This window comes from Pantherophis guttatus, chromosome 5 (genome assembly GCF_059756535.1).
Source record: "Pantherophis guttatus breed Tessera chromosome 5, ASM5975653v1, whole genome shotgun sequence".
Lineage (NCBI taxonomy): Eukaryota > Metazoa > Chordata > Lepidosauria > Squamata > Colubridae > Pantherophis > Pantherophis guttatus.
Genome location: NC_142067.1, coordinates 45,611,596 through 45,626,904, shown reverse-complemented (window position 1 = coordinate 45,626,904; position 15,309 = coordinate 45,611,596). Strand labels below are relative to the sequence as shown.

General features: G+C 34.5%; 1 protein-coding gene across 18 annotated transcripts in view; it reads left to right on the top strand.

Annotated features, from left to right (window-relative positions):
* Nucleotides 1–15,309, top strand: part of ROBO2 (roundabout guidance receptor 2) — a 727,272-nt gene that overhangs the window by 644,442 nt on the left and 67,521 nt on the right. For all 18 annotated transcript variants that reach the window (XM_087895020.1, XM_034421511.3, XM_060686344.2 and 15 more), the window contains 2 exons: nt 11,916–12,147; nt 15,102–15,226. In XM_087895020.1, coding sequence (XP_087751146.1) covers nt 11,916–12,147; nt 15,102–15,226 — 357 coding nt within the window. The remainder of the gene's footprint in view (nt 1–11,915; nt 12,148–15,101; nt 15,227–15,309) is intronic.

Genomic DNA, 15,309 nt, shown 5'->3' with positions numbered 1-15,309 from the left:
TTTGTGTGAGAAATAAAAAACTAATTACGACCAATATTATATATATAACGGCATAGAGAGATAAAATGTCTCATGTTATATTTTTTCTAGTTTTACTAAGGAGAATCCCCTAAAATGAAAAATATTTAATAATGTTAAAAACATTATTCAAGAGAAGAAGCATTAGTACATCAGATTTCAGCCATCTTTTTTGATACCCAGGAATCATTTCATACTTGTGGAAAACCAAAAAAAAAAAAAAATCTTTATTTAATCCTATTAAAAGATTTTTTTTCTTCTTACATAGAAGTTTTGCTATTTTATTCATTCATATTCAGTCTTTAGATCTTAGTTATACAGAGTTTGTTTTTTATATGATTTTGATACAGGAAACAAAAAATTAGGGTTTTTTCCCCCTCCTCCTTCTCCTGGACCTCTTATAAATTGGATCATCTGAACTCCTTCTAATTGTTGTGATCCACCAGCTGCCAGCAGAACTGGCGGTAGACTCGGATGATGAGGAAGTTGGGGAAGAACTCAGGCCAGTTCTGGAGTCTGAGGAAGGCTCTGATGGATGCTCTGCATCAGAAGCAGAGATAGAGCCAGGACTGTCCAACATTTCCCAGCCACCGGAGAGACAGCTGCCTTCAGAAGCTGAGATAGGTGGGGAGGAAGAACAGCTGGGGCCTGTTTCAGATTTGCATATGCGCTGTTGTTGTGTAAGAGCTGTTATTGTGTAAGCCTCAGTAAGCCTAGGTCACAACAGCTGTTAGGAGAGGAGAACAACTGAGAACAAGGAGTCAACTCGGGAAGCAAGGCACACATGGACACTGAATGGCCCCTCCCAGTTGGGGATTAAATAGAAGGAAATGGGAGTGGTGGTTGTAGGAGACAACTGTTCGGAAGGAAAATTTGGCTCATCGTGTTTCATGCCTCAGATACTGCTTGCCAAAACTTAATTTACAGTTTTGCGGCAGGCCTGGCAATTATCTCAAAGAACTGATAAAGTCTGTTACTGCAGTTAACTCTTTGAAGGCTTATTGCCTGGACTTTTCAGTGTGTGAATGCCATTAATTCACAGGAGATAATAAATATGGGTTTTTCGGGACAAGGAGTCTGCTTCTTGTTTCTGCTAAAGCTGGGTCAGAACACTAATTAGGTTTGAGGCTAAGATACATATTTAAAGTAGATTTGGTTCTACTTGTAGGTAACCTATGGTGGATCTTGATACTGTATCATTGACTTGTTGACAGCATTCAATTCTATCAATATGATACCTTTCTGGACCTTACTACAGGCTTCGCAATTGAGAGCCCTGTTCCTTCAGGGCATTTCCAGTCAATGTTGGTGGAGGAGAGCAGTCTAATCTTTGACTCCTATTTTTCAAATGGTCTGTCTCCTCTTTTCTTTAATATATACATGAAGCCACAAGGAAAGGTCATTTGTTGACATGAGGTTGTACATATCTGATTTTGAATGCACAAGTGAAGTTCTGTTTCAATGTTTGGAGGCAGTGTTAGTCTGAATGGGAAATAATAGGGTTTGGCTCAATCCTACCAAAATCAAGTAATTGTGGGTTTTGCATTCCACTGGAGAGATGTCATCCTTTAGTCTGAATGAGGTTGTATTACATTTGGATTCAGTATACAATACAAGAGGAGCATGATGGCTCAGTGGTTAAAGACAACTGGAAAGGAGCATCTCTGCCCTAGGATATCTGCCTATCTCATGTGCTTTAACAGGGATATTCAAGACCCAAACTGTCTTCCAAAACTGACACCAAGCTCATATTCAAGACCCAAGCGCCATACGAAGGGCTGAGCTCTCATTATTTGCCCCAGCTCCTGCCCACTTAGCGGTGTATTGGCTCATGACTATGTAAGTATCTTTGGACAATGCTGACTCCCTCAGCTAAGAAACTGAGATGAACAGTGCCCCTACAGTTGGACACAACTGGATAGGGGAATCCTTTACATTTATTCTTATATAATTTAGGCACATATAACTCCTTCTGAGACAGCAGGTGGCAGCCATTGCAGGGTGTGTTTGCACAATTTCATTTTGCAACTTGATTGAACCCATTCATGGGACTCAGCTTGCAATTTTTCATACCTTAATCATCTCTGAATTAGATTATTGTATGGAGTTTTGTATGGAGGAAAAACTTCAGTTAGTGTATTTTCTAAAGGTAATTGGACTTTTTTTCCCTTGAAGACATTTTGCTTCTCATCCAAGAAGCTTCTTCAGTTCTGACTGAATGGTGAAGGATGGAAGGATTTATATTCCTTGCAGTCATCTGGTCGTTATAACTAATAAAGCCCTGTGTGTCAGGAGTATCTGCGCCCTAGGATATCTGCCCATCTCATGTGCTTTAACAGGAAGGACACATTCCAGATCTGGATTTAAAAGACATCAGAGATGTTCATACCAGACACTACCTTTTGCCCCAATCGTTTGACCCTAACCTTGAAGGCCTTCAGAGAGCAGTCAAGATCTGGCTATTTCTTCAGATTTTTACATCAGGATGTATAGAGTCCCAATTGGGTGAATTACAGTATATTTTAATGCTGGGCATCATTTTATTGTTTTCTGTAGCTGGATTTAATGCTGTGGTTTTCTTTGGTGTTTTGAACTTCTCTTTTTTTAATGTAATATAAATGGATATTGCATAGATCCTTTTTTCATTGTTCACTGTTTTATAATTGTAACATAATTTATACAATCATCCAGAATATGTTTTTTCTCAGACATTGCCTGGATTTTGGTTTTCTTTTTCTATTATGGTGTCTCTCTTATGTTACAACTTTCCAGCCAAGATTCTAATGGCAATTGAATGGTCTTGACCCTGCTGGCCTTTCCCCAGGGATTCAGGCCAGGGTGTTAGTTAAACCTAAGCATGACATCTTTTTTTATGTTGTTAGACAGATTAATGAGGGGTCTAGCATAGTTTTTTTAATGGGTTCCATTTGTTTATTGTGATTTTGTATTTATATCATTTTGTTCACCCAGAATTTGTACCCAAATTTAGATGGGTGATCATCGAAATTTGCAAAATTAATTAATTATGATGACACCTATAAGACAATTGGTAAACTGCTTTCTAGGGTTCTTACTGTAGCACATTTTATTATTTGCTGCAAGTGTTAGTTTCAGTAAACTGGTAAGCAGATTGTTTTTAGATATATTTCAAGTATACTATATTTAACTGAAAGAAATACAATACTTGGGTTGCAAGCTATAATTTATGTTTTCTTTATAACTTCATCCATTGATAGAGTAACAAACACTTGGAAAAGCATTTATAACTTTGAGATCAATTTTCCACTACAACCTCTATCCAATAAAATATAATGATAGTTATATTTTCATGCTGGGCATAGTTAGTGATGCTTTTTGGCTGTCCTGTGTCCTTCATCCTGTATTCAGTTTGCCAGAAACAATATGTGAAATAAAAAAATACATGTTTTATATGTGTCTGACTGGCATATATTGGACAGTCTATACTGCTACAACAATTTGTTTTACAAAATAAATTTAATAGAATAATTAATTCATTGAGGACAGAAATGGGTAGCCATAATTATAAAATTTGCAAGCTGGCTTAAGAATAACATTCTGAGAAAATTGCTTTATGGAACTCAGTTATGTATTATAAGAAGATTCAATCTTTCATTACATACAGTCAAAATTTCTAAAGAAAGAACACTATGTATCCCTCACTCAGCCTTCAATGTTTAATGTGATTAGTTTCGGGATGCATCTCTTTACATGATATACCTGAATCCACTCTGAGAGGTCAATAACAGATTAACAGAGTTGGAAGGGACCCTGCAGGTCATCAAGTCCAACCCCATCAAGTCCAATATATTTATTTTATTTTTTATTTATTTTATTGCAATTTATATGCCGCCCTTCTCCCGAAAGATTCAGGACAGCTTACAAGATAAAAATTCAACAATATGAATTAAATATAAAATGAAATCCAATTAAAATTAATTAAAATTATTACAATGTAAACCGCCCCCCCTCAACGGGTCAGTCCATTTGATGAAAAAGCCACGTCTTCAGTTTGCGGCAGAAGGAGAGGAGGTCGGGGGCTGTCCTAAGCCCTGTGGGCAAACCGTTCCAGAGGGTCGGCATTCCCACAGAGAACGCTTTCCCCCTGGGGGCCGCCAGCCGACATTGTCTGGCTGACGGCACCCTGAGGAGGCCCGCTCTGTGAGAGTGCACAGGACGATGGGAGGATGGCAGAAGATGGTCCTGCAAGTACCCCAGGCCTAAGCCATGTGGTGGTCCATCAATATCAGCTTCAATAAAAACTTAGCAGAATTGAATTATAGTAGAATCATCCCCTCATCCTGGATTCTCCCAACTTCTTTTTGTTTTTTCTTTAAGAGCATGCATGTTCCATATAGGAGGCTTTTTTCCCTCTGGCTTAAATCAATGTGTTACCCATCAGGGCAACAACTTCTATATCTCTCATATAGAAATTGCATATGTTAAAACGAAGAGGTTGAACCTCATGCAAACTTTCCACTTCCAGATTACTAGTAGAAAAAAAATGCTTAAAAAGTAAAAAAAAATTTAAAAAAAGTTCCCATGATCGCGTGTCGCTCAGCTGATCGTCGGAGATATTTTTTTTTTACATTTTTTACTACCGGTTCGGTGAACCAGTAGCCTTTTTTGCTACTGATTTGGCCGAACCGGACTGAACCGGGAGCATTTCACCCCTGGCATAATGTGGTCTCCCCTGAGGGACAGGATGGGTCCCAATATGCCTGATCTCTGATAACTGAAGGAAGGACTCATCTACTCTCAGTGTCACAGCAGCAAGCAGTTGGGGGGAAAAAGGTTATTGTTAAGAAATATAGGAGGATGGAACACTATGAATGTGCCTTGAGTTCCAGAACAAAGATAGGATATAGAAGGATGTGTATGTTTGCATCCAGGTCATAGTTATCCCAAAGATGCTTTTTTCAAGAGGCAACTGGACTTTCTTGTTTTTTCTTTGAAGACGTTTCACTTCTCATCCATTGTCTTATAGATCTTTGCAAAAAGTTTCCAAAGAGAGCTAATCTGAAATTCCACTTTTCTTCCAAAATATAAGATTATGGGCATTTGCCATAAAGGTCAGTATTGGAGGAGGTCAAATAATGAAACGTGTCAGTTTGTCACGTTGCAAACCTCTGACTTATATCATTTCTGGTAAAATGGGCAGCTATTTAAATTTGATTAATAATAAATAAATTAAAATACTTGCCTATAACAAGATACCAGTATAAAAGGGCATTAAGGGAAATAGTATTTTATTATTTTATTAAATTTATATCTCATGTAAATCCCATCTCACATACATGTATGCATTGGAATAGCTAAATCAGGATATCCTAAAATCTGGATGCCCAGCAATAGTTTATAAAGAACAATATAAAATATTGCTGGCTAAATTGTTGTGCTAACTTTATGGAGAATGTCAAAAAGGAATTTGTTACTTTTTTTTCCTCTTTGGCACTACAGTTATATCATTCCAAACTCACTTTTTGAAACTTCTTTTCATTCCCTTTAAATTCCTCAGTCTGTGTTGTCACAAAAGTGTGCAGTACCTGGGAGTACTAGTACTAATGGGGGGGGTGTTTCTATCTTGTTTGTTTTATCCCTTGAGTGTCAAACCAGACAATAAATATTTGTGACAAATATGGCAAGGAGAAATGAGAAAACTGGAGAGGATATGTTTTGGAAATTAGATTGTTTCTCATAATCTTTTTTATTTCTGGTCCTGAAAATAGATTCTTGGACTACAATGTGACTTGAAGAGGAAAATGCAAGCAGAGTTTAATTACAAGACTCAGGCTTTGGCGGAACAACGACATGTATACAATTAGCTCCTTCTATTGTGGTGGAACACTGTGATGCACGTAGTAAGGGGTTGTTTTACTACATTTTTACTGTCTAGAGAGCAGTAAAGTAGAAAAGACTGAAAATCAGGGAACAAATCAGGATATAATGAATTAATTATAAATTAGTTTCCATACTGCCTTTGTGATTCTAGATATTTCACAATAGAATAAAGACTTATGTCAATAAATATTTAAATTATAATTTAAAAAAAAAAATCACTTGTCTTCTGAATAAGATCAACTTCCTGAATCAATTGCTTCTGATTAATGTGTACCTTCCACTATGAACCCTATGGGCAAAAGTTCAGAATTATTATCTAAAAAGAGAGGGAGGGAGTCACCTTGCTCAAATAGAAAGTGGCATTGAGAAGGTGAAACAGTGCCTTCCCCTCTAAACTCTTCAGTTCTTCCTGAAGGATATCAGAATTTGTGATATTGAATGCAACCAAGATCAAACTAAGTAAGGATTGGTGAATGAAAGCCTTTTAAATTTTGTCACATATTATCTATAAAACCAATACTATAACAGGCATGACTGTAGATTGGAAGGGTTACTAATGATCCATTTTATCCAGATTCTTTTTAACTGGAGCCCTACTAATTTCTCATCAACCATCCTAAGCTTGAAGATTGAGTGATCGTTCTACAAAATTTTTATTTATTTATTTGTCTATCTATCTTGCTTCTTAATAACCCATGTCCCTCAGAGATGATTAAACTGAGGGTTAGTCTCTTAAGGAAGAGGAACATCTTATATGTTCTCCAAGGTCATCAATATGTTCTCCATTTTGTAGAAGATTGAACCAAAATAATGGTGAAGTCATTTTACTTTTATTTTTGTTGTCATGTTGCTGTCCTAATGGAGAAGCCAATATACAAATTCTATTTTACTATATTTTACTATATTTTAGCATATTTTGCAAAATTCAGTCAATCTGAACTTTAGCTCTTCTGATATTATGTACTTTTCCTTGGTGTCCTTTTCCTTTTTCCTACTTCTAAATGTGTTGCTCTTCATCAACCTTTATTATGGCCTTATTGCCATCTTCTGCTATCATTTTTCCCTCATTGTAATTGTTCACTATTATACTTTTAGTGTCTCATTTTTAGGAGCTTTCACATATTTGCAGTTCTTTTTCTCATCATTAGCACAGCATTTTACTTAGAAATCTATTGCTCTGAGTTTATTAGGTTTTTAAAATAAATGTTTGACTAGGCTCAGCTTTATTTTTGCTTCATGAGCCAAAGTTCTTTCTGATTTTTCATTGAGTGATTTAATGAGCCTAGTAATACAATGTTTCCATATTTCACTCCTTTAAACAGCACATAATTATTTAACTAGCCATTAAATTTTTGGTTTCCAATCTCCACAAAATTCATTTTAAAGCTCTAAAATATTTTTACCATTTCTTCTGAGGTCTATTCTTCTCATGCCAGCACTCTAGGTAGTTCAAACTGTGATCTCAAAAACAATTTTATTCTGCTGACACTATTTGCACAACCATTTGTAATTCGCTTGAAATATTCTTGTTTCGCTTTTATGGTACTCTTACTAGACAAGAAGGATTACTTGAACTATCCCAGTCTTACATCTTTCTTTGTAAATACTCAAGATTCATGATAATACAGTTGTAGATGTTGTTCACAGTAATTCTTGTCTCTCTATATATAAATGGGAAGGAATATCAATAGATGTGATGCATTTTGAAGGTTGTTCTGTGGCCAGGATCCTGGCAACTCGAAAAGAGTGTGGTTTATGAGCAGATGGTCCTGTCATCATACATTTATTTTGCTTTCCCACAATAGTAATCACATTCTTCTTTATATTTTGCAGGACATACTTACAAACCACTCTGCGCTTTAGTGGGTCTACCATTCTGTTAACCAGTTTTGCAATGTTACTACATCTCCTGAAGCCTTAAAGCCTATTTCTTCTATAAGGGCTTGTTTGTTTGTTTGTTTGTTTGTTTGTTTGTTTGTTTGTTTGTTTGTTTGCTTCCAGGGGCAGAATTTATTGCTTCTATTTGTTTTTCTCCTCCATTGCTTTGGTGTTTTGTTTGTTTTCTTTTTGGAAGTTTGTACAGTCAGTTCTATTTGTAATGGCTCTTTTTTTAAAATCAGATTAACTGCTGTCTTGTTTCATCAGCCAAACTGTGACCACTTGCTGCTCCAATTCTTTGAGTTTTGATGCAAATACATGTCTAATTATTCTTTGGTTGGTACAGAAAACTGCAGGTCATCATGGCAGGTTACTTTCAATTAAACTTCACTTTTATTTCTTTATATACCACTGGTAGAAAAGCTTATATTTATCTTGTTTCTTTCTCAGATTCTCAAATTACTTGAGAATAATATATAAAATTAGATTATGTGGTAGGGTTTTTTACATTTCTGTGGCAAATTATATTGGCAAACACATCTTTAGTTAGTAGAATAACTATAATTACTCATTGTAATTTATACAGTTTCAAAAATGTTTGACTCTATATATGAAGACTGTTGTATCATTTCATGTACAAAAGGTTACTCAAATGCTGATCATTGTTTCCCGAAATTTAGCTATTTAAGAAGCAAGCCAGATATACTTTTAATCATACTACTGTATTTCCCAGCTTTAAATTTGTACCTCTCTTTATGCACAAATAAAATACAGTAGGCATAAATACCCTGAAGGTAATAATTTACATTGCTCTATTATATCACAGGAATGTTTCATAATTCCAAACTTTCATTGATTACCTAAATACTATGTGGGTAAAAGGTAACTCTTATTATTGTGTCATTGATGTTAACACCTCTATTGCAATATAATGTGAAGAGGAATTGTACATTATAATAACTGCCAGGTTCATAGATTCTTATGTCCATAAAACATTTAATTAATGAAACTCAAATGTGTATAAAAACAATTTGTCCTGATTTACAGACTCTTTCATTTGAAAGCAGCTGCTTAATGTTCTTCTGAAAAACACAGCTTGATTCTTTTAGTATTAACAAGCTATTATTGTGAATTATGTCCTTCTTTCAAGGCATAAATTCGCTTAAAGTGTATCTAGAGAAGTTTATAAAATGCAAACTTAATATTGTAACATATGCTGTAAGGTTTTTAACAAAGGCAGTTTTGTTTAAATGCATTTATGCCTAGATCTCATAAATCTGGTTTTAGTTTCTTGTTAGTATGTGTTTTTCCTGTTGTAAGAACTTGATTCTTCACTGAAAAAGTTAATGAACAGTATAAAGAGATTTTAATAGAGGTAACTGACATTGGAAAGATGATTTAGCTCTAACCCTGGGCTTATTCTTGATATTGCCCAAAACAATATAACAGTAAATAAATAAGTAAATAAAAGCTTTAATAAACTCAGCAAGCTGTGAAGAATGAAAGACATGAACACAGGAAATGAGAATGAATAAATGGGGACAGTAGGACAGGGATGGTAGTCATGCTGGTGCACTTATGCACGCCCCCTACAGACCACTTAGGAATGGGGTGAGAACCACGATAGATAGTTTAAGGCTAAAGTTTTGAGGGTTTGAGGTTGTAACAACAGTCAGGTAGTGCATTCCAGGCATTGACCATTCTGTTGCTGAAGTCGTATTTTCTGCAATCAAGTTTAGAGCAGTTTACCTTGAGTTTGTATCTATTGTTTGCCCGTGTATTATTGCGGTTGAAACTGAAGTAGTCATTGACAGGTAGGACATTGTAACAGACAATTTTGTGTACTACGCTTAGATCAGACCGTAGGCAGTGTAGTTCTAGGTTGTCCAAGCCAACATTTCAAGCCTGGTGGCATAAGGTATTCTATTGTGAGCAAAGGAGTTCTGTCTACTGTTTCTTATCCAACCAATTTTCTCCCTCACCATTTCTTAATTAGCTACAGATTATGGCTGTATATGGTGTTAAATATTAATAGTATTAGTATAGCATTAGTATACTTTTGTAATCTTTTATCAAAACTGAACTTTCAAACCTGTTAGCCCTGTCTAATCCTCTAACTGCAGGTCACTCTCTTGACTCTTTATAGTAGATGGGGGGGGGGAGCAATAGTTATACCTGGAATCATTTATCTTAACCACCTTCTCTACAGATTTTGAACAGTATAAGTTTATGATTTTTGTCTACGCACACAGAATTTACAGGTAATTAGTAATTCATCCCAACAAGTACACTAATATAGTTCATCTTGAGAATGACTTACTTCTACAGGATATTCGTTCTTCTGGAAAGATAAGAGAGACGTCTTAATGGCCAACACCATGCTCACTGCTCTCAATCCTGGTCACCATTATTTAGCAGTCTTGACATCCACTTTATCCTCTCATTCAAATTTTAAATGTTATTTTCATTGGTAAACTTTATATTGGTCTTCCAGTTTCACAGGCAAAAATGCATGGCTATATTCTTTCTTCAAGATGCCAAAATATGGATCTTTTCATTTTTAATTTTGTCACTCAGCTAGATTTTCATTCCTATAAAAAACTTCTAATTCCATTGATTGATTATTTTGTCACTTTTTATTCCTAGATGCCATAAATATTATATTTACTATATAAATATATTATTCCATTACACAAGATTAGTATAGCTCTTAAAAGATTTACCATATTAGTTTTGAAAAGCATAATTATAAATTTTAACGATCTTATCAAATATTTGTCTTTTACGAATATTTTATTACTTCTGCTCTTATTATTCCCGTTACGGCAATGATTGTTCACACTTTCTTGTCACACTTTCTTCCCTCTAACAAAATTAAATGTAAATGTACACACACACACACACACACACACACACACACACAAGTTCTGACAGAATTATAGCTTTTTCCTTGGATATATTGGATTTCATAGACATATCACGATATATTTGGGGCCTTTTGAAAGACCTGTAAAACACTGTCAAGGAACTGTCAAGGAACTGTACTTTAACATGGGAGGGTCTGTTGCATTTAGAAAAAAAGATAATTTGACTCATCCCAGAAATGAATGCAAGTTATGATCAACATCAATACAGCATCAGCCATATTCACCTTTGTACTGACCACAATTTTTTCTTTCTTTGTGATCAGAGAAGTTATCTTAACCTTTTTGTATGATCAGTTTCCTTTCAAAATTTTTATTCTATTTCCAGATTTCACTCTAGCAAAAAATAACAGACACTCATAAATGTCAGTATTGATTCTAATGACTTATTGACTGCACCTCATTTGAATGTGATCTGAAATATAATTTTGCAGTATGTGCCATTATTACCCATCATACATTTGGAGTATGCTCATGAGTTTAAGTAGTGTTTTTGACATTTTTTTCTTTTCTAATTTTCTAGCTTTCCTCATTGAGATGGGTTTTATGTTCTAAAACTATGGTATTAAAATGTATTTCTTTGTCTCAATACTTCCTGATTTCTTTACTCATTATTTCATGGTTCCCAAAGTCCCATTATAGATATAAGTTTATAAGTAATTGTATTACCTAAACATAAGGTGGTACTGTATGTCTTTTGGAAGAGAAGTTTTCCCAATTGAAAGATAAGCTTTTTATTATATGTATGAAAAAGAAAATGGATTGCTTGCCTGGAATTCTGGGGCTTCATGACCCCATTGGTGATTTGTGAATTCAGTGACTCACCTTTTCAATGACTCACTGTCTTTTCTGATAATGTACTTATTCTGGTAGGTACAGTTTCAGACTGTTGCATTGAGGGTAGTGAAATGAGAGTGCAGGAAAATGAGCAGTAGAGGCACATTACACACACACACACACACACACACACACACACACACACACACACACACGTGTCCTCAGTTATAAAACATTCCTAGTTGCATTTTTCCTGTTGATCATGCACAAGAAAGTTGACCGTATTTATGATCATTTGGAGAACCACAGTTATGAGAAAGCAACCATTTTTCTTAATAAGGAACCTGAAAGAAGTACAATATATAGTTTAAAACACGGTATGAATGACAGCTCAGAGGAGCTGAGTTAAATTTATTCCTTCCACTTATGGTAGGACCATTTCTGTTAATTTTATTTCAGGTTGATCGCCAGTCACAGTTCATTCAGGGTTATAGAGTTACGTATCGACAGACATCAGGACTGACTTCCCCTTCTACATGGCAGACTGTGGAAGTCAATGTCCCCACAGAACGGAGTACTATCCTTATCAATTTGAAAAAGGGGGTCACATATGATATCAAAGTTCGTCCATATTTCAATGAATTTCAAGGAATGGACAGTGAATCAAAATCTGCACGTACCACTGAGGAAGGTAAGAAAATTACGAAAAGAATAATTATATGTTTGCAATTATTGAGTGTTATATGCTATTGCAAATATCATAAAGTTTTGCACAAGCAAAAACAATATTTTCTTCACAGTGTGTATCTATAATAGACAAAGCAGGCACTGATAACTTTGTGAGTATATTAAAAGAGAGCTGTATTTGGTTTTACACTTCAGCAACCTCTCAGTACCTATTTACCGGTCCTTTATTTTTTTATTATAGCCTAGGAGGCTTGAGTTGAGAGAACACATATTTTTTTGAGTGTCATGTCTGCCATTTGATCCCAGGAAAATAAAATAAAACAAGCAAACAGCTTAACTAGAACAGTCAAAGGGGTAGACTGACCCAGATTGGATCTTGCAACATTATCCTGGGACACGTATAATTGCCTTCATTCAGGGTAGATAAAATTCTTTATGAAGAAAAGCTTCAATTATTTGTATTAAAAATGGTTAACATACATGATTAAACAATCATTATGAAAAGTGTGGATAAATATTAAAATATTTTGTTCCTTTCACACAATAGTACCATAAGAATTGCAATAAAATTAATTAATAGAATCAAGATTGATATTAGAGTATTTCTTAGATATTTGTATTATCTTACCAGTTTCAGTGGTACAAATATGATAATGACCACTATAATGCTTAAGATTGTTTTAAAATGAAGTATAAATAAGTGTATCTGGGCAGAAGTTTATTCCTAGTTAATTTTGGACAGTGATAAATATTTTTTAATTCTTGCAGACAATACCTCAAAATGATAAACATAGAAATACTATAAAAAGGTTTGGGCATATATGGTTATTTTTACCTTCCTCATCTGTTCTTTGACAATCTAACACTGGGTAAGGGTTAAGGGGATATTCTGTGTTTAATTTACTGAAAAGATACTTTTTTAAAAAAAACTAATGATATTGTGCGAAGAAATAGCAGAGGGTAGAATAAGTACTGCTCCATGGTTATTTACAGAATTGTTTAGTTTGTCACAAAAATTATCAGTGTCTTTCTTTTCTTTTGTTTTATAAATATTGGTTGTCTGCTTTTAGTTTTTTCTTGCTTTTCTGCTTTGTACAACTGTCAACTGCCTCTTTTTATTTTTTTTCTAAGTTGTTCTATCTTAGCTGCCTTTTTTATAAGAAAGTGATCACTTAACTCTTTGCTTACATCTTAAAAGAACAACAGATTTCTTTATCATCACAAAATCTGTAACTACTGTATCAGCTGTAATATCTGGATAAAGTAGTTTGAATGCCAATTCTTAAAAGAAAAGTCTCTTTGTAATCCTGATGATATCTGTATGTCAGAGTACAAATAAATCCTAATCTGGATGTCTTCCAGATTAGGATCTATTTGTACACATACACTCTCTGTGTGTGTTCTAGCATACCTAATCCTACACAAGAAGCAGAGAAAAATATAACTTAATAATGATCAAACAAATTGAAGACTATGTTTTAAATGTGTATTTATTTTCTTCTATTTGCTGTATGAGCTCTTACATTTTTTAAAAAAAATTGTTATTCTAAAACTGTATGTTATTTGAAGAGTTGCTCCATTTTTATTGTAACTGCTATTTTACAGATGAGTAAAGCAGGTAGTCTCGTATCATCGTAGAGCAAAGATTTTTAGGAATCTCTATGTATAGATATGTTACACTCGCAGTCTGTAGCTGTTGTGATATTAATGTAACCTTCAGCCACTCTGCTTCTGGGTGTCTCCTTCATTACCACAAAAGACTATAACAAATTGTACTGTCAACAGTTAAATGTCAGGTGTTGTTTTTTTAAAAACAAAAGCTTGCAGTATATCTATATCATAGTACCCTATTTATAGACTTACATGTTTTTCAAAAAGGAACAACCTTGGTTAAATTTAAAAAAAAATCTTTCATTATCTTCGTAATTATCTTCAATTTATATTTTTTCAGGCAAAACTCCAAGATTTTTATGGCTTATTTTTCAGAAAAAAAGAGCAGTCTTTTTATAAACAGCCCATTTTATACTATGACCCATGTGTTTTTTGGAAGTACTTTTAATATAAAACTTTGAATAACAATTTTGAAGATATTTTACGAAATTCTTACTATTTTAGTACTAGAATGTACATTTCTGTCAGGAAAACAGATACCTCAAAATGCTCTGCCAGTTCCAAGTAAATCAAATTTTAAAATAAATGCTTCCTCTGAAGCCTATCCTGCCTAAAGATTTTAAAACAATTGGCCTCTGGCTCTGTGAAAATAACAAATGGAATTCTGTTTTGTTCCATCTGAAAAAGATGAGTAGTGATTTGGCCGTTTTCATATCTGGGGAAAGGAGCTGAGCAATGGAATAATTGACCTGTCAAGAAGTAGGCATGGTAATACCTACAAACCAGTAGCAAGGGAAATGAGAAAAAAGTTTTCAAATGACTGAAGTCCATTTAATAACAGCAACACCTGCCAAGGAAGTATTTTAATTTATACTGAGATAACTTATTATACTACTATAATGGTACAGATCAAGGTTGAACTGTTAGATGTTACTTATTGGTGAATACAAACAAGGATGCAAATCACATTAATTAATATGATTTGTATTCCTGTGTCTGCATCTTAATTAACTACTTTGTTTGGATAGCAGGTAGGTTAATCTTTTGTCCCAAAGTTATTCAGTATTCCTTGATTGTAAGGCATGCAATCTGGGGTTCTTTTATTTTATTTCACTATTAGAGTTTTATCTAAACATCTATTTTGTACTTCTGCAAATCTTGACATTCTACCAAACCTATGCAGCTGGTTTCCTTTCAGGTACATAGAGAGCCATACGTCATTCTGAACTTGGAATAACAAGTCTTTTAATAGTTCCCTGCAAGTCCATAGCTTTAAGTTCGTTATTTTAACACCAATTGTGTACATTTCACCATGTCCCTTTTTTTCTATTTGTTCCATTTTTATAGCCCCTAGTGCCCCTCCACAATCTGTTACAGTTTTGACTGTTGGAAACCACAATAGTACCAGTATCAGTATTTCCTGGGATCCACCTCCTCCAGATCACCAAAATGGAATCATTCAAGAATATAAGGTGAGACTAAAATGCAGGATAAAAAGAACACCTAATGTTCTCCATTATTTCTTCAAATAGTAATAAAATGTGTGTTCCAATAC